Below are 24736 nucleotides of genomic sequence, written 5' to 3' on the forward strand. Positions count from 1 at the left end.
GTTTCTGGGGATATCATTGTGGGAAGGAAGAGGGAGAACTCAGCTTTTCCTCTTCTAAAAATTAAACCTGTGGTCACTATATATCTATTTAGGATAGTCCTAAATCCTAGGCTTCTGATATTGTACCATTCTGGAAATWATACTCTGACAGTTTTATATGTGATAATTTGGAAAAGAAAGGTGTTATGTATGGCTTTTAGAAACTGTCATCTTCAAATCGCACTCTGCCAGTGTTTGTCAAACATAAACTTGAACAAACCAATAATGTGAGTAAAATGCAGATTCCTTCCCGGGRGGAGGGTGCTGCAAAGGAGGGAGAAGGAAGGTCTCCCTGGGGTGACAAGGACAGAGCTTGCAGAAAGGCAAGCTGTTGGCACTGGTGGCTGGGCGGGCACGCTGAAACCCGCCGGGTGGAAAAAGGCTGGAGGTTGCTCGGACCCTGCTCGTGGGGCCGGCGGCGTGCACTGTTTTCCCTCTATTTCTTGCTTCGCCCGGTGGCTCCGGGATGTTATTTGCCCCTGGTGCTGCTCCTCTTCTGTGCTGCCCACTGAAGGCAGAAATGGGGATGGCCGAGGCTGGGGAGAAGGCTAAGGCTAGTCATTTAAGGGGGAAAGACAGAAGAATCTCATTAACGAGGCTACAATTTTTACTTCAACAGAATTTGCGGATTCAAAACTCAAGCTATTGAGTCCCCAAGTTTGAGTATTACCTACAGGCTTATAGTTTCATAGAAGTCTTGGGGCAATGGAGCAAGAGCACCTGCCAAACTGTACATCATAAATTCCACAGGAATCTCACTGACTAAAACTTTCAGTAATGTCATCTCCAGTCTCTTAGTTTTTTCTTTTTTTTAATGTAAAGTCTATGGCCTCTTTTTGAATTGAAGTTTGCAAAAAGACATCCTACACTGAACAGTCCCCACAAAGGTGCTGCCAAAGKCTAAATCTGTATTTTTCTCCTCAAAAAATTATAAATACATACATCATTATTTACAAATAAAATACTGCTTTATTTATTTTTTTACTGCCAAGTAAACTTTGCAGAGGAATAGTTCTCGCCGAGACTCTGAAAAATCCCAATTGCATTTTTTTTTTATTTTTTTTCCCCAAACAAGTTCAGCATTAATCTGGTATTTGGCATTTTAGAGTTGAGAGAAAATGTTATCAGCATTTGAAACTGAAGTTATCAGGGGAACGTTAATGCTACAGATAAAATATTGTGAGTCTATAACGTCCTGCTTTTCGCTTGTTTGCCTCAGCCTTTAAAARTAGGCTTATTCCGTTGAGGACGGTCCTTCGGGACTCATTTTCTCTGCWGCCTCGGGGTTGCGTTTCACCTGGAGGGGGTTAATGCAAAGTGGAGTCGTCCCCCAAGCGGAGCTGCCGCGGGAGCAGGCTCCTGGGGGTYAGGCAGCGGTCCCTGGTGAGGGATGCTTTTGCTGGGGGGCTGCACGTGGCTTCCTGCCCCGGCAAGAGCCACCCGCGGGGAGCCCCCAGCCGCGCTGGGCTAGCCTGCAGCGGTGGGGGGGCGCGGATTCTGGTTTCTGCTGTGGGGGGAAAGCACCTGAAAAGCTGCAGGGGTGGCAGCTCCTGGGGGGTGGGAAGGAGCCGGGGAGGTTCAGCCTGACGCTCTCGTTGCCGGCTCCTGGGGCCGCGAGGGCGAACGTGCCCCCTTGGGCGCCCGCACTCTCCCGCTTCCCCCTGCAGTCGTCTGGCACAAAAGACCGTTGTGTACAGCAGTGGCCGAATACAGGCCTGGGTCACTCGCYGGAGGGACTCGCTGTGCCCCATTGGCAAAGGCCAGGGTATTTTCCCTTGTTTTGGTCATGGCACAAGCCCCATGGTGTATTAATAGCTTGCCCATCATCCTTCAAAGTAGGAGCAGCAACTGCTGCRCTGGAAATAACATTCATTTATCAATAAATGGCCTTTTTGTTTGTACGCGAATGTATGTCAGGCTTGATTTCACTGGATCATAATTTTTTATAATGGACCCTCGATTTGCCAAAGCCGTTTCTTTACTATCGTCATTTCATAGTTCTTTTTTGATGCTGCATGTTCGCTTTCAGGGAGGTACTAACTGGTGACCAACGGTTTAACTGCTCCTCTAGAAAAGTGGTTGTCCCAGAAAAAGAAAGCTGTGGAGGTACTATTTGCTTGGGTTAAGGAACCAGTGRTAGTGGTAGAAAAAAATTCTAACTGAACCACAAAAGCAGAGCGCCCCTTATGATTGACAAGATCAGGTATATACCTATTCCAAGAAATAACACTTTCATTTTTGCTGTTTGGTCACATAATCAAAACCAAACAGTTTAGACTGTCATCTAATTCCCCCCCCCTCAAATGGTTTATTTGTGTTTCTGAAATGCAGTGTTGGAGACTGAAGCATGTATGTTGGGATTATTTTTAATGAGCAACTTTAAAAGAAAAGGATTAGAGTGAAATGGAAAATCTGATGGGCAAACTGCTTATTAAATATATTTTAGGTAAATTAGGTTTTGGTAAATCAACCTAATAAGCTGAATCTAAAATTCATGATCTTAAACTTCTATTATTCTGTGGTAAAGATCTGTGCACCCCATGAAGATGAGGAGGCCTCTGTGGAGAAAGAGGCCTGTGTTTGTTTCAAAACAAAAACTAAAATATGAGGAAGGGTGAAACCCCCTCAGTGAGTGAGTGCAGATCTCGCATTTGGAAGTGGTGCTGCATACTATGCAGCTGTGCTACTCATGCCTGTCATGATGAACTGTGGCCAGGCATCTTAGCTAAATGCCTKGACAGATGGAGCTGGACTTGAGGAAACTAGAGCATTTTGGCTGTATCTTGTAAACAGCTTTGCAAATCTCTGCCAGAAAGTTGAGTGTGTGTTTAATCTGCTTAACTTCTTGCCTACCTTGGTACGTACAAATAAAAATAATATCCAGAAAGACTATGGCACATGAGAAAAAACCCTTGTGGAACTGCAGTTAACTTTCTGCCGCTGTTTTCCTCATCTGTTTCCTCTGGTATCTTGCTTGGCCTCTCTGCACATAAGGGGAGCTGTTAAGTGCAAACTTGGGTAACTTGTTTGAGTGGCTACCCTGCACCCAGACTTATTCCTGCAAGAAGGCTAGCTGGTGTCCAGAGCAATTCTGGCTTTCTAGCAAGTCCTTCATGATGGATGGTTATGAAACTTTGTCCTTGCTATGGATCATCAGGAGAGGGAGGAATTAAGATGGATGTTAAAGATGCTAAGCATGAATTCTGTGGTTCACTTCCTTTCTGGCACTGGGTCTCAAGGGAGCTGAGGTTTCTCTGATGCTATGCTTAACTTTTCTTGGCCAAGTATCATCTACAAAAACACTCACAAGTTGGAGAATTCTGTTCCTCTTCTACCATGTTACAGAAAGCCCAGGATAGCCCAAGGCTATGGGGATGGAGAGCATTGTCAGTTCTAGTCTACAGACAAGGTTCAAGGACTTGGCAAGATGATCTGCCTCTTAGGGGGGATATTTATTTCCAAGAAGTCAATTAGAAAATCAACAGTACGTGGCTGTGAGTTAGTGCCTGGCATTTTATGGAGTAGCATGGCACTCACTCCTGCCTCACCTCCGTGGGGGTGGCCATTTTGCTGAGGAAGTTGGCTGGCTCCTCAGGCTGCAGAGGGTACACTGAGCTCGGAAACACTTGTGACATGCATAGATGGAGCACATTGAGTCACCAGTGGTGCAGGACTGTTGTGAGATGGCAAGGAACAAGGGAATATCTTTTGATTTTGTTCAGCTTTCACATATCTTAGTAGGCTTTTTGTGGTGTCTTGTGCTTCTTCAGTACTACTAGTGTGCAAATCCTGGTGCTGGGAGGTTTGCTTTTTTTTTTTTCTCCCTTTCTCCCTTAAACTCAAGGAGTTGTGTGAAGTGATGGGCTATCTCCCTCCTCTTAACATTGAGAAGACTTTGGCTGTCTTAAAGAGGAGCTCAGTCATGTTCCCAGTGCCTTCATCACAGAAACCACTGCTAACTGCCTTGTCTGCAGACTCAGAGAAGAGGCCGAAGTTATAAGAGACCAATTTAAACTGCTGGTGGCCCCAGAGACATCTCCATCAGGGTATGTGTATCTGTGTGAAAACCATTACTGCTCTTGTGAAGTTTAAATGGAGAACTTTGGCCTTTCTGGCCAGGAAGCCAGCATCTTCTGGTCAGTGCTGGGAATGGCACTGCAGCTCAATCCTAAATCGGCTTCACCACCTGACTAGCAAGGAGTAAGGTGTACCCCACACCAGATCTTCCTGCTGAAAAGAGAAGGGTCTGCAAAGCATCTTACTTCATCTGCTGTGATAGAGGGAGTAGTTATCCAGCACAGGAAGAGTTAAGCGCTGTTGTTGGAAAGGCATGTTCTCTACCAACTCCATCGGGGTGATGCTTCATGTGGGCAGTGAGTTTTACATGTCTCCACCCCCTTTTTCTCTCACCATCCMATGTCACACCCTCATGTTCTGTGCTTCTAGTGCTGGAGTCTTTCAGCACCCGCCTATCAATTCAGCATTATTAAAATAAAAGGGTTACTGTTCCTGCTATGCTAATATGGCAAATGCTTGCTCTGCAAGTAGCTGCTCTCTTCCTGACCTCTGGGAAATGCCTGTTCATAGCAGAAAGTGGAAAATCACTGCATGTTAATGATTTGCTGGAACTGTTTGCTTCTAAGGAACAGCGTGCCTAATGCTCACACCTTCAGATATCCCATGTTTACCAGCAGAAGTGGAGCTGACCCTCGGGAGCAGTACCAGCAGTGACAGCTGCTTGTCTTGCCAGAGAGGGACATTATCTGGAAGGCTACCAGCCTTTAATCGTTATTAATATGATGCCTAAGTGCTGTTGAGCGATATCAATGATAATAGCTCGTCAATGGGATAAGAATAGCTTGCTGGCTGCAGGCGTGTTCAAAGGTGACATCGGATCCCCTGGATGATGACCCGCTGTGAGAATATGTTGTACCTGTCCTCCAAAATACCAGCTCTGTCCTATAGATAAAGGAGAAAGCAAGATGTCARTTTGCAGTATTAGGCTCAGTTGGTGAGCAGTTTGGTGGACCAGGTTGGGTTCGGGCAGTGTGGGCAGCAGTTGAAGTACAGCTGGTATTTAACTGCATGGAACCCTCTTAAGTTGGTATAGTATGTCAGTTTTTTAGRATGTCCCATTTAAAATTGACTCAAAAAGGACTCTTACGTAAATCTGAAGGTGTTGGTGGTATGTGTGTGTATGTGTATATATGTGTGTATATACATATACATGTGTGTATATGTATTTTTATTTATTTCACAGAAATTGCTTTTGTCTTTTCAGTAGGGTAGATACCTAAAGAGCAAGTACGTTAGGAATGTTGTAAAGAGAGGTGCAACAAGGGAGTCTGTGTCCTGACATCACTTTGCAGGAAATATCAACTTTGGAAAGCTGTGTGTACATGTTTCAGCCACTCTGCAGTGGATCCAGTACTCAAGACCTAATCTTACTGAGGATAATACCCTGGTATGCAGAAGATGGATCCTAGATTTAAAACTACTTGAATGCTTTTGGGATGACTAGATAGGAAGAAGCTACAAAAATATGCAGAAGTCTTTGTGGTTTATCTCCCAGGCCCTGGGAAGGAGACAACTTGCTTATATTTACACTGATTATTTATTTATTTAATAGAAAATGGGAATAGGACTTCTTCCCATCCGAGCAATCTATGAAACCAAGTGCTTGCTGTGTCACTTCTCTGTTYGTGCCTTTCTAGTGGACCAGTACAGTTGTGCTTAAAGTTTTGTGGCTCTCACCCTTTCAGGAGGGATTTATTTATTTATTTTTAGCTGGGACAGAGATATCTCTATCAGTCTATCACAGTTAATTTGTGAATGCCTGTCGGCACCTGATGGGTTGCATGAGCTGTCTGGGAAGTGTGACTACCTGACTTGCTAGCACTTTGCCTCCTGAAGCATAGTGCAGCTGCTAACCAGATAACCCCAAATGGAAAAAGTGACCAGACCAAGAGGAAACCAGAAGGGAAGCCAGCTCAGAATTGTYTCTGCTCTGTGCAAGGAATCCTTCCTTTAGAAAATTAGCTTAACCCCTAGTATTGGTTGAAAAGGAAATGATGAGTTCATGTGCCTCCAGTGTACAGAGATTGTACTGGAGGACAGGAGATCTGGGGCCCACCTGAGCATTCATGCACATAAATCCCTTTGCCTGCTTCCTGGTCTATCAGCATATTTTTCACACACAAAACCTTGCTATTCCAGGCCTGGGCTCTGCATCTGGCTCGGTCGGGGTGTTCAGCTCTGCACTGCAGGATCTGCTGCTGCTGAGGCAGTGACTACAAGAAATRTCGAGAAGTTACTCTAGGCAGTCTGGAGTGAATAAGAGCTGGTGATTGCCTTTTGCAGGATCACACAGCAAGCAGTAGTAATGCCTTTCAGCAGCTCTGTCATGATGGGATTCACCTGTAAGTCTTTTAAAAAAAACTCTAGTGCACATGTTCTGAGTGAACTGATGGGGGTTGTTTGGAAATAGGCATTCTGTCCAGCTGCCTTCCTCCACCACAGGAAAGTATTTGCAAATCTCCAGGAAAAAGAAAGTAGCCTTTGAGGCAGGGATCAGTAACTTAGGGGGTACAGGTGACTTTCAGACAGTGTTTGGATGCAACTCATGCATATGCTTTTGCAGGTAAAATGGTTGCTAAGAAAGATGACCAGGATTGAGGTGTCCCCAAATGATCTCAGCTCTGACTGTCTAAAGAAGAAAGGAGGACAACACTCAAAGCTTATTCTGTGCTATGCCTTTGTATCTATCCAGCCCTGGCTGAGCTGGGCCCAGTAAACCAGGAAAGACCATAAAGCAGCTGTGGTCGGTGCCAAGTCTGGGACTAGTGCCAAAATGTGAGCTGAGGAATGAGCAAGGGAGAGATGGAGGGAGGCAACTGGAACTGATGCCTGAGAATGACATAGTCCAAGTGCCTGCCACGGAAGGAATGTTAATGCCGCTGGGCAACGGCCCGAAGGGTGTCCTGTCCAATGGGACCCTTGCCTGCTGCGTGCTCAGGAGTCCCTGGGCTCCCATCCCTCWGCAGTAGCTGTGCAGGCCCAGGGAGTCCTGGAAGGGTCTGTGGGATGTTATGGAGGTAGCWGTCATGCTTGAGAGGGCAATCTTCTCACAGGTGGGTGCAACTTCACCAGCCCTGCTCCTCCTTTGTGGTCTCCGGTCACCTTCCATGACTTTGACCACTTGCCTTGCTTGTACTTTGTTCAGTACTTATTTTAATTAAAAAAAAAAAAAAAAAAAAGGCAAGAGATGGAGAAGGGCCTTGGGCAGTATCTTGTGTGTCCCCTGCTGACACTGTTCTGTCCCCCCTCTTCTGCTTTCCTGATGTGGTGTGACCACTGTCTCCGCTTTGCAGATGAGAGTGTCAGTGAGGCTGGAGGGTGCTCAGCATTAAAGGACACGCGGGCCGTTGCTGCAGGTGTCCTCGGTAGCAAGGCACAGGTTTTGGAGATGAGTCCCCCGACCCCCAGCTCCATGTTGTGAAGCCCACGGAGTCTGAGATCCTCTGGAGCGAGTTCACTCGTAGGCAGTTGCTGCTGCATCGGGTYTTGGCGGGGCTGTGTGCGGCCCTGAGGCGGATCGGCAGGGCTGGCTGTGTTCCCGCCACCTCAGCCAGCATCGCCTGGCGAGGCTGTTGTGAAACTTGTAAAAGAGATCAAGTTGGTCTTGGAATATTTTCTCCTCTTTTCCCTGATAGCCACGATGCAAAGGCTTGAAGCGTTYGCTTTCGGGAACAGCCTGTGCTCCGTTCCCGCTGTAACAGGGCCTTGGGATCCGACGAGGCCTCTTCCCCTCGGAGGAGGTGATGCCAAGTGCTGCACGAATGCTGCGCGCCTCGGGATGTCCCTGTGCGTGCCCTGCCACCCAGCCGGTCTGCCCGGGCTCTGCCGCTCGGCCAGCCAGAGCTGATGAGCGCAGTGCAGGAGGGTGGGTCCCGTTCCCTCCACTGCTGCCTTCTTCTGGTGGCTCTGGCTCTCCTCATCGGTCAGTGCAGTGGTTTTGGGCTGCTGTGGTGCCCGGGTGGAAGCAGGCTCCTGGCCYTCATGCAGGTGTGGCAGGACAGTCTGAAGAGAACTGGTGAAGGAGAGGGAAATGCAGTGGCTTTTCCCCACCAACTCTTCCAGCACCAGGGTGGGCAGGAGCAGTCTGCTGGGACCCCCTTACTGTTTCAGGTGGGCTCTGGTGCTATATCCTGGTCCGTCTGTGATCAACAGTGTTCGCTGACGTTTGGCAGAGGGCTCAGCTGCTGCATGCAACATCTGCTGGAGTATTAAAACATAAAGACGTAATGCTCGGATAGAGAACTCGTAAATAACAGCACATGTTCTAGTCCTGCTGTGTATTTTGTGTGGATCCAGGGTTGGCCTCTGTGGTTGTTACTTGGTGTGTGGAGGAGCCTCATGGCAACCGGGGGTAAGGAGTGAGCAGGAGTTGTATTGTAGAGCGACTCGTCGTTTACTAACTGCTCTCCAGAAATATGGTGTATCCCTGATGTGACTGCTGATCAGCTTGCTGTAGTTTGTTTTCAAATAGATCTCTTAAATCAGAAATTGGTGGTATTTTTCTTACGTGTCTACAAGAAGACTTCTAACTTGAAGGCCCGTATTCTTGATTACTTGCACAAAAGTTTGTGGCACTTCCTTTTATTATGGTCTTTCTTGTGAACAAATGCTAAGCTTGCACAAATGTTTGCAGAAGGAAGATAAGGAGCTGTGAATAGAGTCAAAATGAATGGCTGGGTCATATTTGATTATTGTATTTTTTTTCCCCCTACAGTTTTCTCCCAGCTATAGCCACAATTGCAGGCTTGCAGAGCCGCTGCCAATTGCCCTGCAGAAGAATTCACTTCCCATCGCGGCTGCAGTGAAACTGGCTACACCTGAGCGTAAAGGGTTTGCGGGCTGCGGCGGGGGCGTCCGGGGACGGAAACGTTAACAACGCAGGGTACTGTTTATCCCTTAGAGGAAAATACTGAGAGCTCTGTGAAAGTGCATTTGAGACTGGTGCTGATGAGCTGGAGCAGGGGTTAGAGTGAAAATCTAAACCATCTGGGGTTTGGATTTCCAATGTCCTACATGTGTCTTTGACAGTGAAACTCCCATTTCTTTTGCTATGTGGTTCCTTCTTTTCCTTTGCTCTTTCCAGCTGCCTGGGGACAGCAATGCCGCATGGTGCTTTAAAGAGTCAGGAAGGAAAGCCTGTCTCTTTTTAAAACTCGCAATCTTCAGAGAATTTCGATTGCAATCCAAGCCTGTCCGTAACCAACTGAATAACGGTGCAGGGTTTGAATCCTTTGGCCCGCCTCCCCAGGCAGTGCGCCCTCCTCTTGTCCCTCCCTCCCTCTCCCTGCCGCAGCAGCTCCGTCCTCCCTAGGTCTCGCCCAGCTGCTATGTGCTGCAAGGAGAAACTTATGGATTTGGTGGGGTGGCCTCTGCCCGGGGCTGAGGGCAGCACTATGGTCTAGCCGCTGGCGTGCCGGAGGGTTGGTCCACGTGTTCTCCCGGCTACTCTGTCCGTCATGCCATTACTGGATTTTTTCTGGGCTTGCTTCAAAAGAGCCAAGGTAAGAAACTGCCTATTTAAATTGTGTCCAGGCTTTCTGACACCCTGTTATTTTCCAGGAAAAGGAGCCAGGCAGGATGGATGGGGGAGGCGTCCCAAGAGGTGCTTGAGTTTGTAGTTCAGTTCCTGATTTGGAGGGATGTCCTGCCTRTGCCGCATGTACATGTGGAGAGGTTAATTTTGAATGGCCTGCACGCAGATACATACGTCTGAGTGCACTGYGTGGACCCATATATATTAGTCATGTTATGCAAAGTGTCCTGAAGCCAGCAGCTCCTTTTGGAGAGCAGGGAGGGGTGCTGCTTGCTGCAGAAAGCTGCTGGCATGTGGGCAGATAGACACACATTTCACAGCCTCTCTGGCACAAGGACGCGTTAAGGCTGCATGTGACTGCTCAGTGGGCATGGCCCCAAAATGAACATATGTGCCTGGATACACAGGTTATATATGGACACACAACTAGTAGTTGAAATGCAGCTGTCGATGAGCTCTGTGTATATGTGCATGCGTGTGTGCTGCTGCCATAAATTAGATGGTTCTTGAATAGGTCTGGTCGTAGGTCTGGTCTGGGTGAGATATGGCAGAGAGAAGGCTTGGGTTCATCACCCCTGCTGGCCCCACACAGATGTGCCTATTTCTAATCAGTGGCCGTAACTATGATGAACGGTCCCATCTCCACCTCTGTCCTTGGCATGCGTTTCCTCCTTGCTTTTTGATAAACAGCAAATTATGGCTGAGTTACTTTTGATAAATAGAATAAATCTCTTCCTTCTTAATGTGAATGTTTGGTCAGAAACTCTTTTCTTTTTCCTACTCGCTCTTCTGCATTGGCTGCAGTTGCTGACACCTTCTATAAGCTGTTGGCTGAACACAGCTTGCAAACAGAACAAATGCAAATGTGCACATAAACCTGAATGGTACAAAATGTGTTATTCACAGGTATCTGTGAACCTTTTAATGCTGCAGGCCCTGAGATGTTGTCTTAGAACAGGTGAAAAGGCCGTATGTGCTTAAGGCCATCCACTGCAGAAAATGTAAAGCGGTCTGGATTCTGCCAGTATGTTTACATGGTGCAGTTTTCTGTAATTTTGTTTTCTCAGAAAGGCATGTTTGCCGTGAAGTATGTTTAGAGGGTTAGGTCATTTGATAGAGCACTTGGGCCCGGTTCTGATTTTGCTTACATTTGTGTCAGTCTGGAATAACAGAGTGGCTACAAATAGGATGACAATGGAACAATTGAGACCGGAGGCCCCGAGTTTTTAATTTCCTGGAGCGGTAGTTCTTATGGCATCTGGTATTTTTTCGTTTAATTCCTCCTCTGCTTTTTTAATAATGTGCAACTCTATCTYTTTAAACCTGACCCTGTTTGTTGTGTTAGATTTGTTGTATCACAGTTTGTGATACAGTGTAGTGGTATGTGACTGATAAATGCTGGAGGTACTGTCAGTATGGACTTCAAGAGCTTCAAGTTGGAAAAATGCTAAAATCCCTTTCCAATCAATACTGTACACCAGATTGTATCAAGCATGTGGATCTGCTGTGGTGAAATGAATGTGGAATGTACACTATTCCCTAGGGGTTTCAATGCAAAGCTTAAAATAGTTGAGTCTAAAAATGACAGTTGAGAAATTCATTAATATTATTAATAGCTGTCTTGTCCCTGCTGTCTCCAGGGAGCTTTGCAAGTCCTTATTAACCCTCCTCATCCCTGTGAGCTAAGTGTTATTATTGTCATCTTGCTTGTGGAGAGACTAAGATAAGAACTGGAGGCACTTCATCCTTTCTTGCAGAGCTTGGTTAACAACGGTWTGTCGGAGGGCTCCATCCTGCACTGTGCTGGGCTCCCTCAGTGCCCGCTGACCTCAGCAGAACTGAAAGCAATCAGTGGACAACTGGCTTTACCTCTTACTTGATGAATGATCCCACTGAACAACTGGCGGCACATGATGACTCTAACCCTTTGCCACAGTTGTGGTTTTGCATGTTCGCCACCTGAGTGGTACTCGGTGGGCGGCTGGTTCACCCTGTGTCACTCCTGTTTGTAACTTGGGGAGTCTCTGATTACCTTTTTCTAGCAYGCATGGATGCAGACAGAGCTTTCCTGGTACCCACAGAGTGTCTATCCACCCGTGCAAATATGAGCTTACAACTTCTGTTGACACCCCAAGTTAGCATTAAGCCAAGTTAGTGCTGCAGTGAGGGAGCAGGAGAAAAGGTGTAATGGTCTAGATCTAGCRGACTGGGTGTTCGAGGAGGTTGCCAGAGCGGGTGACTCAGAAGTGCCAGTGAAGCTCCTGAGAGCTAAGGAGCTTCTGCCCCGCTCAGTGTATGGCCTGGCCAGATCTCCCCATCACTGCCCCACTGCCTGCCTTTGCTGCAGCTGCTCCTCTGGCCCTGCTCCCCAGGGAGTGCTCGGTAGCACCCTCTCAGCATCTCCTCACCCCCGGATACATTCCCTGCTCGCACCTCCTCCACTCGAGAATATTTTCGTATGTGAACCCCTGGTTTTACTAATCAAGCAGATATTTGTATCAGCCTTTTGTTTTAAAAATGCTTTTTCAGCATGCAAACAGCACTTTGCAGGCTAAATATGGGCAAAAGTCGTTCACAGGATCAGGAGTCTTATTGTCTTATTGTTCCAAGATTCTTTTTCCCCTACCTTCATCTCCTCCTGGTCACTGAAAAGTTTCATTGCTGGCCAACTTTTCAACATCACAGATGATGTTTGAAATTAAATAGATTCACCCCCCCCCCAAAAAAAAAAAAAAAAAAGAAAAAGAAAAAGAAAAGAAAAAGAGGGGTGAACTTTGCCCATGGAGAACAAGCCCTGCAGAACAATGTTCAGACTCACACCCTACAGCTTACATGTTGTAGGGAAAAAAAATCTGTTTAAATATGTGTAAACAAAGTAATGATTCCTTTGGAATGGCAGATTCAGCAGTAAGAGATGGGAGGGAATTCTGCCTAGAATGGAGTGTCCTTGATGTCCAGATGTGAGGACCACATTGAGCTACTCAGCTCAAAAATGATGTTTTTGCATTTTGTGATTTGTTACTGGATCTGCCTGCAAGACTTCTGTTAAGTCTGGTGTAGCAAAACTCCACTAAGGACATTAGGAGCTCCCTGCTATATATTACAGGTGCCTTATTCATAAGTACAGAACTGTATATGTGTCTTGCGTGTGTTTCTTTGCTGTTTTTAAACTTCCGGTTGCTCTACTTGAAGCAACACAAGATATTCTGGTGGAGACGTCTTAATTTCTCTTTTTCTTCTCTTCTTCTGTCGAAAGCTTACAGTTCCCCATATTTCCACTTCCATCATTTCCACAGTAACCACAAATCAGACTTGATAGATAACAGACTGGGGCCTAGAAGTGTTAGACAACTCCCAGGTGGAATAGCCAAGCTTTCCTAGGGATGGCAGCYGGGTAAGCAGCCTGCACTGGCTCTGTGCTCAGCCAGAGAGCTGCTTCCAGGGCCAAAAGTGGTAGACAGTGCTGGGAACAGCTGTGCTTTCAGGAAGCAGAAGGGACAGAGGACATCACGCCTCTCATTATTTCTGTCAACCAGCACTGGTCTCAGATAGGGGCTGAGGCATCTCTTTGTTTTTTTTTTTTTAATTTCATTCTTTTTTTTTTCTACTCCTGTTTGTGTTGCTCAGCTACTTGCTATGAAGAGCAGTAGCTCTTGAATGGACAGAAAGGTGTGTGCAGGCTTCCGATGGTGATATTAAAGCTCTCCAGATTAAATGAGATTGAGCTGTGCCTGGGTGGAAGACTTTGTGGAAAAAAGATGATGAAGATGATAAGGTCAGGATGCAAATGGAAGGGGAGAGGAAGCTTMCAAAAGTTATCTTAGGATAAGGGCATTTTCTTATCCCTTTCTTGCTATGGCTTTTTAGACTAGCAGTACCTCACTGCATAGTAGACCTTGCTGCATCTCCATGGGTRTCTAACTAATTTGCTAGATGTAAGAGTTTTGCAATAATGGATATTGTGGAGATCCCAGTGATAATCTAACTGTCCAAACATTTTCAGCTCTGATACTCTCCAGGTCCTAACGTGCTGCTACAGCAATGGTCAGGCTTCTGCACAGGCTTTCCCTGAAGGCTGTAGACTGGACAGAGGTGAGCAAGCAACAGCCAGCAAAGTTTCCTTGCATTTCCCTCCAGTGAGAAAAAAGAATTAGAAATGCCAAACAAGGCTGAGGACCCTGGTAACCTCCCTACAACCACACAAGCTCTGTGGAATTCCAGCGATAACCCCGGGGTCCCAGAGCGGCTTTCGCTGGGTGCCTTTCCAAGGCCAGAAGCTCCTGCGAGGAGCACAGCAGCAGTGACATGGTTAAGCACGTCTTCCTGTGTGTTATCCCCAAGCCCCAGTGCCCCTGACAGGAAGAAGGGTCCTGGCTGGCTTGTGGGAAAATCAGGCTCACTAGAACGCTACATTCCTGAAATTATCCCCAAGGCCCTGGGAGCACATCTGCCCTGACTGGGACTAGGCCTCCTACTGCACGGGAGCATGGGGTTCGTCTGAGCCTATGGAAGGTCCTAAAGGAGGCTCACTGGGCTTTGCTGTGCACCTCGGTACCTGGGGAAGGGGCAGTGATAGGAGCCTCTCCTGCTCGCACAGCTCCCCTGGCAGTTCCCTGCAAATTGTGTCCTTCCTTCTGCGCCAGCAGGGATCTGCTGTCTTTGTTCCTGCAGAAATCCAGGCTTGAGACATGAGCAGATGCTGTGTGTGCAGTGCTAGTGCCAGGAGTGCTGGCGCAGCTCCCCGGGATGGGTGAACACAGTGTTCAGGTCCCTTCCTCATCCCGGGGCTGCTGCAGTGAGGCTCAGAGTGAAGCTGAGGAAACAAAGTGCAAGTAGGGCCTGTGCTGAGCTGAGCCCAGTGAGGGAAGCCGGACTGCTTTTAGCTTTTCTGCTTTAATATCTTTATCATTGGCTTCCCATGCCTGCAGGTGCCCTTGTACTCTCCACTTCTAGAGCCTGCTAGTGCAATTAAAATGTGGGCATCTCCTTTACTCTCACATGTGCAGCTGCAAAGGTAACAAGAGGGCTGGGAGAAAACTAGAGCCCTAACATTTCCTCTGTGACAGTGAGGATCTGTCTGCACCAAGGACTTTTTGTAATGTCTTCTGAAGCCAGCTCGAGCCAGAGTGTAAGGATGTACTGAACTGAGTTCAAGGCTAGGTAAGGCATCAGGTGGTTCAGAGGCTTGGGGGGAACAAGGACTAATTCCTGTCAGTCCTGGCCAGAGCAGTGGAAAAGAAGAGTGGGCAAAGTCCTTCCTTCCTCTCCTTGGTTTTCCCAGCTGTTGGGCTGTGCTGCAGAGGCCTTATCTTCTGTTGGTGACGTAGCTTTGGAAAGAGTTGGGGTGTCATTTTCTACTTTATTCTGCATTGAGTTTGGTTGGACAGTCCTGGAGGTTGTATGTCTCTGCTTGTCCTCAGCAGATAGTAAGTATTTGTGAGGAAAGAGCTAACACTAAGTCTTGAACCTCAAGGACTATATCTTAGGGCTAAACAGGTCAAGAGGATGGGGCTGGACTCTCTTCAGTGGTGCCAARCAAAAGGACAAGAGGCAAYGGGCAAAAGCTGAAACTCAGGAAGTTCCACCTGAATATAAGGAAACTTCTTCACTGTGAGAGTGACAGAGCACTGGAACAGATTGCCCAGGAGGTTTTGAAGTCTCCTTCTCTGGAGATATTCAAAACCCCCCTGGAGGTGATCCTGTCTAACATACTCTAGGTGACCCAGGTTGAGCAGGGAGGGTTGAACTAGATGATCTCCAGATGTCCCTTCTAACCGCAGCCATTCTGTAAAGTGGAGCTCAGACTCCACCGTTTGCTCATTCCTTGTCCATTCTGCCGTCCCTCCCAAGGAGGGAAGGGGTTACTGGGAATGAGCTGGATTTTTTTTTTTTTTTCAGTCGAGTGCACAAATAATCACATACCTGTGACCAAATAATCACAGGCTGAGTCTAAGCAAACTTTTTTTCCCCTCAGGTTGTTAGAGAGCCATCAGGTTACAATGCCTCTTTCCTTCATTGCMGAAGTAGGAGGGCAAGTGAAGAAATGAAGCAAAAGTAGTGAGCTTAGATATGGGAGAAAGGAGGAGGAACTCCACTAGTTCTTTCATGGCCTTGGAGACATGGGAGTCAAGGGGTTGCAGGGCTGCAGGTATCTCTGTTGAAATTCCCTTGTGGTGACTTAAAGGGAAAAGGGCTYCTTTAGTAGTTCACTCCAAGGCAGTGTCCAAATATCCTAGGATCTGTCTTCCTTCTGCTCCAACTATTTCTCATGCCATTAACATCACTTTTTCAGAGAAACTACTGCAACTCCTCTCATGTGGAATGGCAGTCCCTTCCCACTTTATTTTGTTTCTGGAGAAAACACCTAAAACAACTGATTCCTAAAACAGATGGTCACTCAAGCCGTTGTAGCCGAGGCTGGCATTCTTCCTAACTTTGTCTTGGAAAACTRATTGTGCTTTGTGGACCATGATGATTATTTTTCACCTGAAGTGCTTATGGTACATATGCARCTTGGCATACCACTCCCTGCAGTGGGGATCCTGGCATGTTCTGCAAGCCCTGCTTTGTGGCATGCATGGTCTCTCAGATATCTTGGCCTGAGTGGTGTTTTATTACGTCTGGTTTTCTCCTCTCCACAGAGGCTAAGCCTTCCAGTTGTGCCTTAATGTACTGATGCTGAGCTCGTGAGGCGTAGCTTGGTAGTGCCCCAGCAGACGAAGTGAGAGGTGGAGCAGAGCCTGTGCTCTCCTCTGCTGTGTTTCTGCTGGCCTTGCTGCTGTGTCCAGAGAGGTCCTGTGGGAGGTGGCCACCATGCAGGGAAAGGCAGAGAATGGCTGTGGACGCTGGAGGGGGCAGCAGTCTGGAGAACAAGGAGTGCATGAAAAACTGAAGGTATCAGTGCTGTGTTCTGGCTACAAGAAGCCTGGGAATAGTTTCTTTTGGGCGCTACCCCTTGCTACCCCTCCTTGCCTCCCGTCATGCTGAGTGCTCTTCCCCCAGGCTTTCTTCTGGAGAAAGATGCTGGAGCAGCCTGCTCTCTCCTGAAGGGTGGAACAGGCAGCTGTGAGCAGCTGATGGGCACTTCGGTGAGGAACCACAGCCTCGGCTGGCAAGAGRAAGGACTGTGGGACGTAGCCACTGACAGCCAGATGGGTCTGGCCTGCAGGGAACGTGCCTTCAGCACTGCCCGCTCAGCTGCTGGGCACCAAAACCGCAGGGGAGGAGGAAGAGAGGAAAATGACCCAGCAGGTTTCCCCTTGCTCTGAGAGCAGGGTGGCTCACAAGTGGCACCCAGTGGCCACCGAGGCACAGAACAGATCATGGTTRTCTTAAAGTTCAGAGCAATAAACCGCTTCCTTCCTACATTCACTTTTGCTCCCTTGCCGCGGACCTGACGGTCCCTGCCTGCCTTCCTATTTAAGAGCTGTATAGCGTCTTTCTCAAGGCTTCGCAGCGCGGAGGGGAGGAGGTCTCTGGCTCCAAGGCACTCTGTCTCTGTCTTTGAATTTCCCTTTGTGGTGGCTTTGCCTGTGGCCATCCTCGTGCTGTGAGTGGCACGTGCCCCCTGCGACTGTTCCCCTCTTCACACGCTGCTTTGTCTTGGCTGCGCTAACGGTTTGGCACATTTGCCCTGGGTAGCAGAAGCCRGATAAGGAAACCCTATGGCACTTCCTCTGGGATGGTGCTAGGGCCTTGTGTCCCCTGTCTCTCCTCTCAACTCCCAAATTCCCATCAGACCTGGACCCAGCTGCTGAAGTGGTTGGAGTGTGAACTGGGCTTGAATGAAAGAGGAATACAAATTTTAGGAGTCCTTGTATGTGAAAGTAAGAAGATAACAAAATGATTTCTGTTCTTTTTTCTTTCTTTTTACAGTGTTTCACATTGCTAAAAGACGAAAAAGATGCAGGTAAGCTGAGACAATGTTTTTCTGAGCAGGAATTGTTTTGGGCAGAGGCTATGTAAATAAGGGAATCCTGCTGAATCTCTGGTTTCTTCTGTCCCCACTCTTAATTCCTCAAAACTATTATTTTCTAAGGGAATAGAAAAGGCTTTGAGGTAATGCCATGCTGGCAYGCACCAACCACCAGACAGTGCACTAGGGAACCTGCCCGCAGCCCCCTCTCTCCTCCCACTCACCCCAAGATGTGCCCAGCCCCTCCTTTTCCCCCTCCCCTCCATTCTCCACCTTAGCTAGAAGTGTGGTTTGGCCATAAAGTTGCAATATTCATCACCTAACGGAGTGAAAACCGTGTGTGTGTGAAGTCCTGCAGAGATGAGTTAAGTYCTCCTTCCCTTCATATTTGCATTGCAGCAACTGCACACAGTTTGCAGTTTACAGTGAGCTGTTTAAACAGGCTAGCTCAGCCTTGACAGCATGTCTGCTCCTTTCTATTTTCTTTTCAGTTCCTYCTTTCTTTATTATGAGCAGCTTCTTGCTCCACAGATAAGCTCATTAGAAGTTCCCAAGTGTTAAAGCTACTGTGTCTTATGAAGGACAATCTCTCTGGTTTGGAGCCGCCTGTGCTTTGCAATTAAAAAGTTCTCACCAGCAACAAACAGACAAGGCAAAATTACATTAACAGTTTCCCTCATGATTTGCAGCTATTGTATGTGTGTCTGCAGGCTTCTTCTGTCCTAATCATTTGTCAGCAAAGACAAGAGAAGAGATTGGGGATAGGAGCCGCCCTGCAGCAGGGAGCTCACAGGTCCCACCTGGGAGAAAGTGGGTTGAGGGGTGAGCCCTCTTGTCTCTTGTCTCTGTGTCTGGTGACGCTGATGGCCTAAGGAACCCACTTTGTGAGAGAAGGTGGTGTGCGATCTGAGGTGCTTGGAACAGGAGATCCGGGGGGAACAGGGTCTGCTCCTCAGGACTAGGGAGAGCTACGTGCTTGTTTTAAGAAAAATGCAGGACCCTGCTTCAAAACTTGCTAGAAACTACAGGGCCAGCCTGGGTGTGAACTGCTGCTTCTCTATCAGATGTGARGAAATGCTCTGGAGCACACTCTGTCCCTGTGTGTTTGCAACCTCAAAAAGCCTTGTTGTCAGGAACCAGCTAAGAGATGTGCATTGTCTTGTGTTTCTCACCATGGTCTCTCCCTCCCTAGGGTTGAAAAAAAATACTCCCTCTTCATGATGTAAGGTAGTTTGGCTGCAATCACCTTGCTGAAACTTCAGGCTGAAATTCTGTCTGTGCATATAAGAAGGGGAGGAAAGGCAGAAACTGTTAGTTAGGCAGGATTTGGGAGTCCTTACTAGTGCTTCTGCTTTTCATCCGAGGCAGTATGCTGCAGTGGGGGTGAATGCTGGATCTGTGTAGTAGAGATGCGAGTAGGTGCATGCCTAGCTTCTGGCCAAGTGGGCAAGATAGGTTAAGGTCCTGGATTATGAAATTTCATTAGCCGATCTAATAGAAGTTCTTTGCACAGAGTCAACCCTGCAAGTAAACTCAGCCTGGTCCCATATTCAGCTTATGGGAATTAGCTTTTGGCAGCTCTGGAAATAGAGAAATCCTAGGTCATTCTGAAGGCACCTTGTCTCCTCCTTTGTGCGGAGGTCAAAACAGGTCCCTTTAGATGATTATCAGCAGTGAGTAGCAGAAAAGGAAAGGGTAAAGCAGAGCACTCTGTACTGCTGATTGGAGTCTCCTTCAGAGTGAAACAGGAAACATGTTATTGCATGGAGCTCATGGGATGTGCCTGGGGATCTCCAAGGTAGTTTTCCTAACTAGAGGGCAATGACCTTGCCTGTTGTTTTTCATCCACTTAAGGGTTAGGTTTAACTCTGAGCCCTGGCTGGTGCAAGAGCCCAAGAGCACAGGAAAGCTCTTGGCAACAAAAGGTGCTTTGTGAGTGGAGCTCCAGAGGTAATCCTGGGTGGTCTCTCTTGCCCTTTCACAAGAGAGATTAACAGCATGAATATCAAGAGCTTGTTGAAAAGGGTTAAAGAACCCTGTGTAATGGAAGGGGCAGGGGAGAATTAAAAAATCACATCCATGACTAAGAGTTTTGGGGGAAGAATGTTTAGAAGTTTTTTTTTTTTTTTTTTTTTTTACTCTTTTTTTTTTTTTAAAACTGCCTTTATAATCCAAGGCTGTCCTGGTAAAGATTCAGTTAATACTGCCTTGAATTTCATAATAATCCCAGCCCACACCTTCCTTGCTGTATCTCCACATTCCAGCCTGATGAGCTGGGCAGGGAGCTGGCTGCTTTAGGGATGATAGTCCAGGACAGCACAACTTTTCTGTTCAGGTCTGAATGCAGGAGGAACAGGAGCCCTCATGTGCATGAGCAGCTGTTCAGTTTTACACTAAAGTATTTGTTGCATATGATTTTATGTATTAACTGGAGCCACAGTGGGCTATTCAGTATCACTGCAATACTCAGCAGTATGGTACCTTGCAACAAAAAGCAAAATGCAATGTGATTAAACTACCCTGTTTTACTGTGAATTACTCTGGACTTGGCACAAGCAAGCGGTTCGTTAACGTATCTCAGCTTGGGTTTTTAAATTCTGAAAACATGCTGATGCAGTTGCTTGCTATCATCTTAGTTGACCATCCTTGGAAGATGCTCTGGCAAATCTGGGTCACTTAAAGAAACATTATAATAGTGATCTTGAGAGACATCATTCCCTTCTCTGAGGATTTTTTAATCTCTTTAGGGTGGGTGCCAAAAGGACCTTGGCTCTTGGGATAACTGCATGAGGCAGGGTTGAGTTTGTTCCATGTTTATCCCTAGTAACTGGATAACTGTTGGGAATGCACTTTTTGATCATTCTATGGTGCATGTCTTTAATTCTCTCCTGCAATAGTATTCTCCTTCCATCACACCTGGCAAACTACTTGAGCCCTTTCCAGCTACACAGTAAAAACTGTTCCCAGGTTCATTCTCTGGGAACATCCAGGATCTGAGATCAGCAGGCTGTGCTGCCGTAACCCCTTTACTGAACTCTGGCTGTACAAAAATTGTTGTTGCTTTCCATCGTCATTAAAATAGCTGGATATGACGTGGTCAGAACCCTCAGCAGTAATGATGAAAGACAGCTGTGTTTTCATCTACTTTCTTAGAGGCAGTATCTCTACAGGAACAAATGGGGATTCAGCCTTCCCAGATCATACTGCTGACTGCTAAACGATACAAATCACTGGTAATGGTGGGTTATGGTGATAATCTGTTGGGACTGAAGAAGCTGCACGTTTCTTACAGTATTCCTTACTGTTACCCTGTCTAGATGGGCAGAGTTGTTAATCTCTCAGACAATTTAAATTGAAAAACACTTAAAGTCCTTGATTTTCGAGACCAAATCAGCCCAATTTATTCAGTGTATTTTCTGGACAGAGGCAATTTCCAGTGACTTTGAAATGAACCCTCTCTTCTCCTGATAATGGCCATTAAGCCTACTRCTTCTGCTGCCCCATCTCACCTCCTCCCAGCCTTACGTTTCTTTTGCAAGATTCCCATCCTGCAGGATAACCCTGTGCTGTTTCTCTGCTGCAAAACACAATGACCGCTCCTTGGCGCCAGGCCCATCCTTTTGGACAGATCCCATTCAAAGCCTGCATTTTCATAGATTTCCTAACCCTCTGCTTCCTTTTTGACATTAACTAAACTTTCCATGTATTGTTCTGGACAAAGCAAAAAGGAAAGACTTGCACACAAGCCACACACGCTAGAACTGCATCCTTTAAAAGAAATTCCTGTCAAGAGCAGCATCAGACCTCTGCAGAGTTAGGCTTTGGAGTGTTCTCTGCAAATGTCGTTAAGCAGCAGCCCCAGTGTAACTTACTGAGTTGATGCTTTTAAAAACTGCATTAGATGATGCTGATACTATAATATTTCAAAAATGGACTACTTCTACTGGACATTGTGAAATAATAGGGAAAAGGAGCCACTGGATACTCTGCTGAATTTTTGCCCCTTTATAAAATAATAGGGTTGTATTTACACAGCATCTGGTTCTCCAAAAGTAATCATATAAATTTATTTGTCCTAGATATGTTGTCACAGATGAATTATTCTTCTTTCTTTACATGAGTTATTTAAATCTTTTTAAAGATTATTTAAAAAGTTATTTAAATTTAAATCTTGAGTAGATTCTGTTGATTCATAGCTTTTTACTATGGCCTTCTAGAAACTAGAAAGGCCTTCTAGTTTCCACATGATGAGTGCCCACACCCTGCTGTAACGTGGGAACTAGCAACGCTGTTTTGGCATGGTTTGCTGGTCTGAGAGCTGTGGGTCATGCTAAGTAGGAGGACTTGCACATCCCTCCTGCAGGTTCCTTGCTTCAAATCACCCTGCCATCAACAGCCGACTTCAGGGATTTGGTAGTTTGTCTTCTCATGTAACAGGATACGTAGTGTCGTATTTTGGCGTGGGGGAGAGGAGGAGATTGGGATCTGGTCTCCTGTCATTGCTTGAATAGGAAGAGAAAATTTTGTCTTTCTGACTGGCAGACTCGCAGAGCGGTAGCTAGGATCACGTACACGGTGATGGGACCATGTGTATGTTTGTGCACAGACCGTTTGACTTTCCAAGAGTGTCACTGACCTCAAAGCTGAAGCAGCAATTTAACGGCAGCATAAAAGCAAAGGAAGACACCAAAGTAAACTCATGGCTTGAAGGAGGAGGGGGGTGTTTGATTTGGATGCAGTGACCAGTTTCCACATGGACTTTTGAACTCTGAGGAACTGCTGCCTGCTACATGGTGGAAAATATGGTAATTAGTCTGGATTACAATTGCAGTGGTGGGAAGCAGAAAACAGAACTGAATGTGATTATTAGTGGTTTTGCTGTGACATGTGATGAAAGGGAGTCTTCATTTCCCCTTCCTCTTCTCTGCCTGCTTGTGGGGTCGGTCTTGGACTCAGCTGGTGAATCATTCTGAAACACTGATCTCTATTAGAAAGTAACTTGCAGACCTACCCCGACGTCTGCTGCCTTGCAGCAGGACCCGCTCGGGGAGGTAGCTGGTGTACACGCTGTTGTGAGACCTTCCTGGAAGAMGGTGTTGACCTGTGAATGTTACTGGACTCATCAGTGAAATGAAGGCTCTGGGAACTGCTTTGGTTATTTTTCCTGAAGGGAAGTCTTTATTTCTTTAGTATGCTGATTTTCCTTGCATTTTAGCCTCCATGTCCKTATTCCTGGGCACTCTCTGGTTATTGGGAATTGATCCTGTGACTGGGTAGTGTGAAATGTCTTGTGATTAGTTGTAGTACTACAGGAAAGTAAAAAGATGCTTCCTAAACAAGAAAATATTCGCTGGAAAACACCCTGCTAGGACAGCTTGAGAGCAAATAAATGGTTTGTGCTTCCTCTTGTCGGGTTTTTCTGTGGGAGCTGAGAAGAGTATCTCCTCAGACTTGAGGGATAATCTTCAGCATTTCCTTTTTGGCCTCCTGAGTGGACTCCTGAGATTATTTTTGAACTGCTGTACCTTTTTGCACATATCTGTCCGTATTGGTTTAATTTCCAGATGGTAYGTTGGCGGCAAAGCCTTTGTAATTAGGCTCCTGGGCACAGTCAAGCTTTGTGAGCTCTGATGTTCCATGCTTGTCTGCTGTGGATCTACGTTGTTTAAACAAATACTATTCTAATAAAATACACTGTTTTAATAAAATACAACTTTCAGTGTTGTTCTAGGCACTGCCCGTTCCTGTCTTGCTGCCACCATAATTCCAGGTGGCTTTCCAGCGGTGGCTGTCTTTATGCTGCTATTTCTCTGCAGTAACTGCAGCCTTGTAAAGAGTTGGTTGCAGGAAAGGTAATTCCCTTATCCATTCATGGAGGCGTACGTGTAATTATGCTCTTGGTTAATTAATAGTAACCATCAGGGCAGTGATACAGGCGTGCAAAGGACTTGTGCTATTGACTTACAGTGATTTTAAACATTTTTTCGTTTGTTCTCGTTTTACCTTTTTACTCTTTAGGCAAAAATGTGTCCACTACTGAATAAATCATTCCTTTTTTTTTATCCACCCTCTCCAGACTGAAGGGCAGTCTGCTAAATTCACATGCCACAGTGACTAACTCTTTAAAAACCCTCCTAAAACATGAACCAAGAAAGACTTACTTTAAAAGAAAATCAAACCCCACTTGGCCACACTTCAGTTTTTCCAATAAATGGTAATGGGGAAACTATTTGTAGAGTCAAGAGGCACCTCCAGCCTATGAAATGAAGCCATTTTTGTCCTTGTTCCCTTTTTGCACATAAAAATTTCTGTAACTAAAATCTCATGACTGCTGCAGTAAACTGAGTCCCACCCCCCATTTCAGCTCCTAAGTCCTTCTGGGGTTTAATTTCAGGGTCTGGAATTATTTTCTGTTTCCTGTAGCTAACAAAATGCACATTTCCCCCCCCCCTCCCCCCTTAACAGCAGGATCCTATCAAGAGTTGGATGATTTTCTTTGAAGGACAGAAAGGAAGAGTCTCTAATAGACTTTTTTTTTCTTTTCTTGTGTTGGCCAGACTGTAAAGTGTTTGGCAAATACGGAGAATGAGTGGGGAAAAGGCCCTTTTGATGCAATGGAATGGCCACCTTGTGCTCAGCACACTGAGAGCTTTTTTCCATGGTAGCAAAGGAGTGATTGAGACAGACTGGAAAAAAACTGCAGGCTAGAAAGTACATTTGTATGTGCGGACTCYGAGAGGCTCGCATGAGACCGAAAGGATGGAGAGGGAAGTTTTGACTTGTGGTTACTTCCTTGACATTAAAATGAGAAAATACATTGAACACGGAAAGAAATGTTTGGCGGTACAATGTCTGTCTTTGGCAAGAGTTTTAGAAGTAACCYGCATTCAAAGTGCAAAGAGAGGTGATGTTTCCTTTGTCTGGGGCGGTCCCTTTGCGCTTCTGGAGAGACCTTTGCTGTAAGGGGAGGAGGCGCTGGGCTGCGCGAGCGCGCAGGGCGCCCGCGGGCGCCGCGCTTCGTGCCGCCCTTTCCCACGCGGGAGAGGCTGGGGCGGGTTTGAGGCGGGCGCGTTAGCTCCGCGGTGAAGGAGACCCAGCCTCCCTGCGGCTGCGGCTGCGGTTCCGGGCGGGTGCGGTGAGGCGCGGAGCGGGCGGCCCCGGCCGCAGGCGCC

General features: G+C 46.7%; 1 protein-coding gene across 2 annotated transcripts in view; it reads left to right on the plus strand.

Moving 5' to 3' along the window:
- The window catches only part of STARD8 (StAR related lipid transfer domain containing 8), a 105717-nt gene that overhangs the window by 7052 nt on the left and 73929 nt on the right, over positions 1 to 24736 (plus strand). Inside the window, exons 1-2 of one of the 2 annotated variants that reach the window (XM_085325932.1) lie at positions 9449 to 9617; positions 17525 to 17558. In XM_085325932.1, coding sequence (XP_085182058.1) covers positions 9573 to 9617; positions 17525 to 17558 — 79 coding nt within the window. In that variant the 5' untranslated portion in view covers positions 9449 to 9572. Of the gene's footprint in view, positions 1 to 9448; positions 9618 to 17524; positions 17559 to 24736 lie in introns of those variants that run through there. The other variant, XM_085325930.1, reaches the window with a different exon arrangement.

This window comes from Rhea americana, unplaced genomic scaffold, assembly GCF_003343005.1.
Source record: "Rhea americana isolate MKP2758 unplaced genomic scaffold, rheAme1 scaffold_125, whole genome shotgun sequence".
Classification (NCBI taxonomy): Eukaryota; Metazoa; Chordata; class Aves; order Rheiformes; family Rheidae; genus Rhea; species Rhea americana.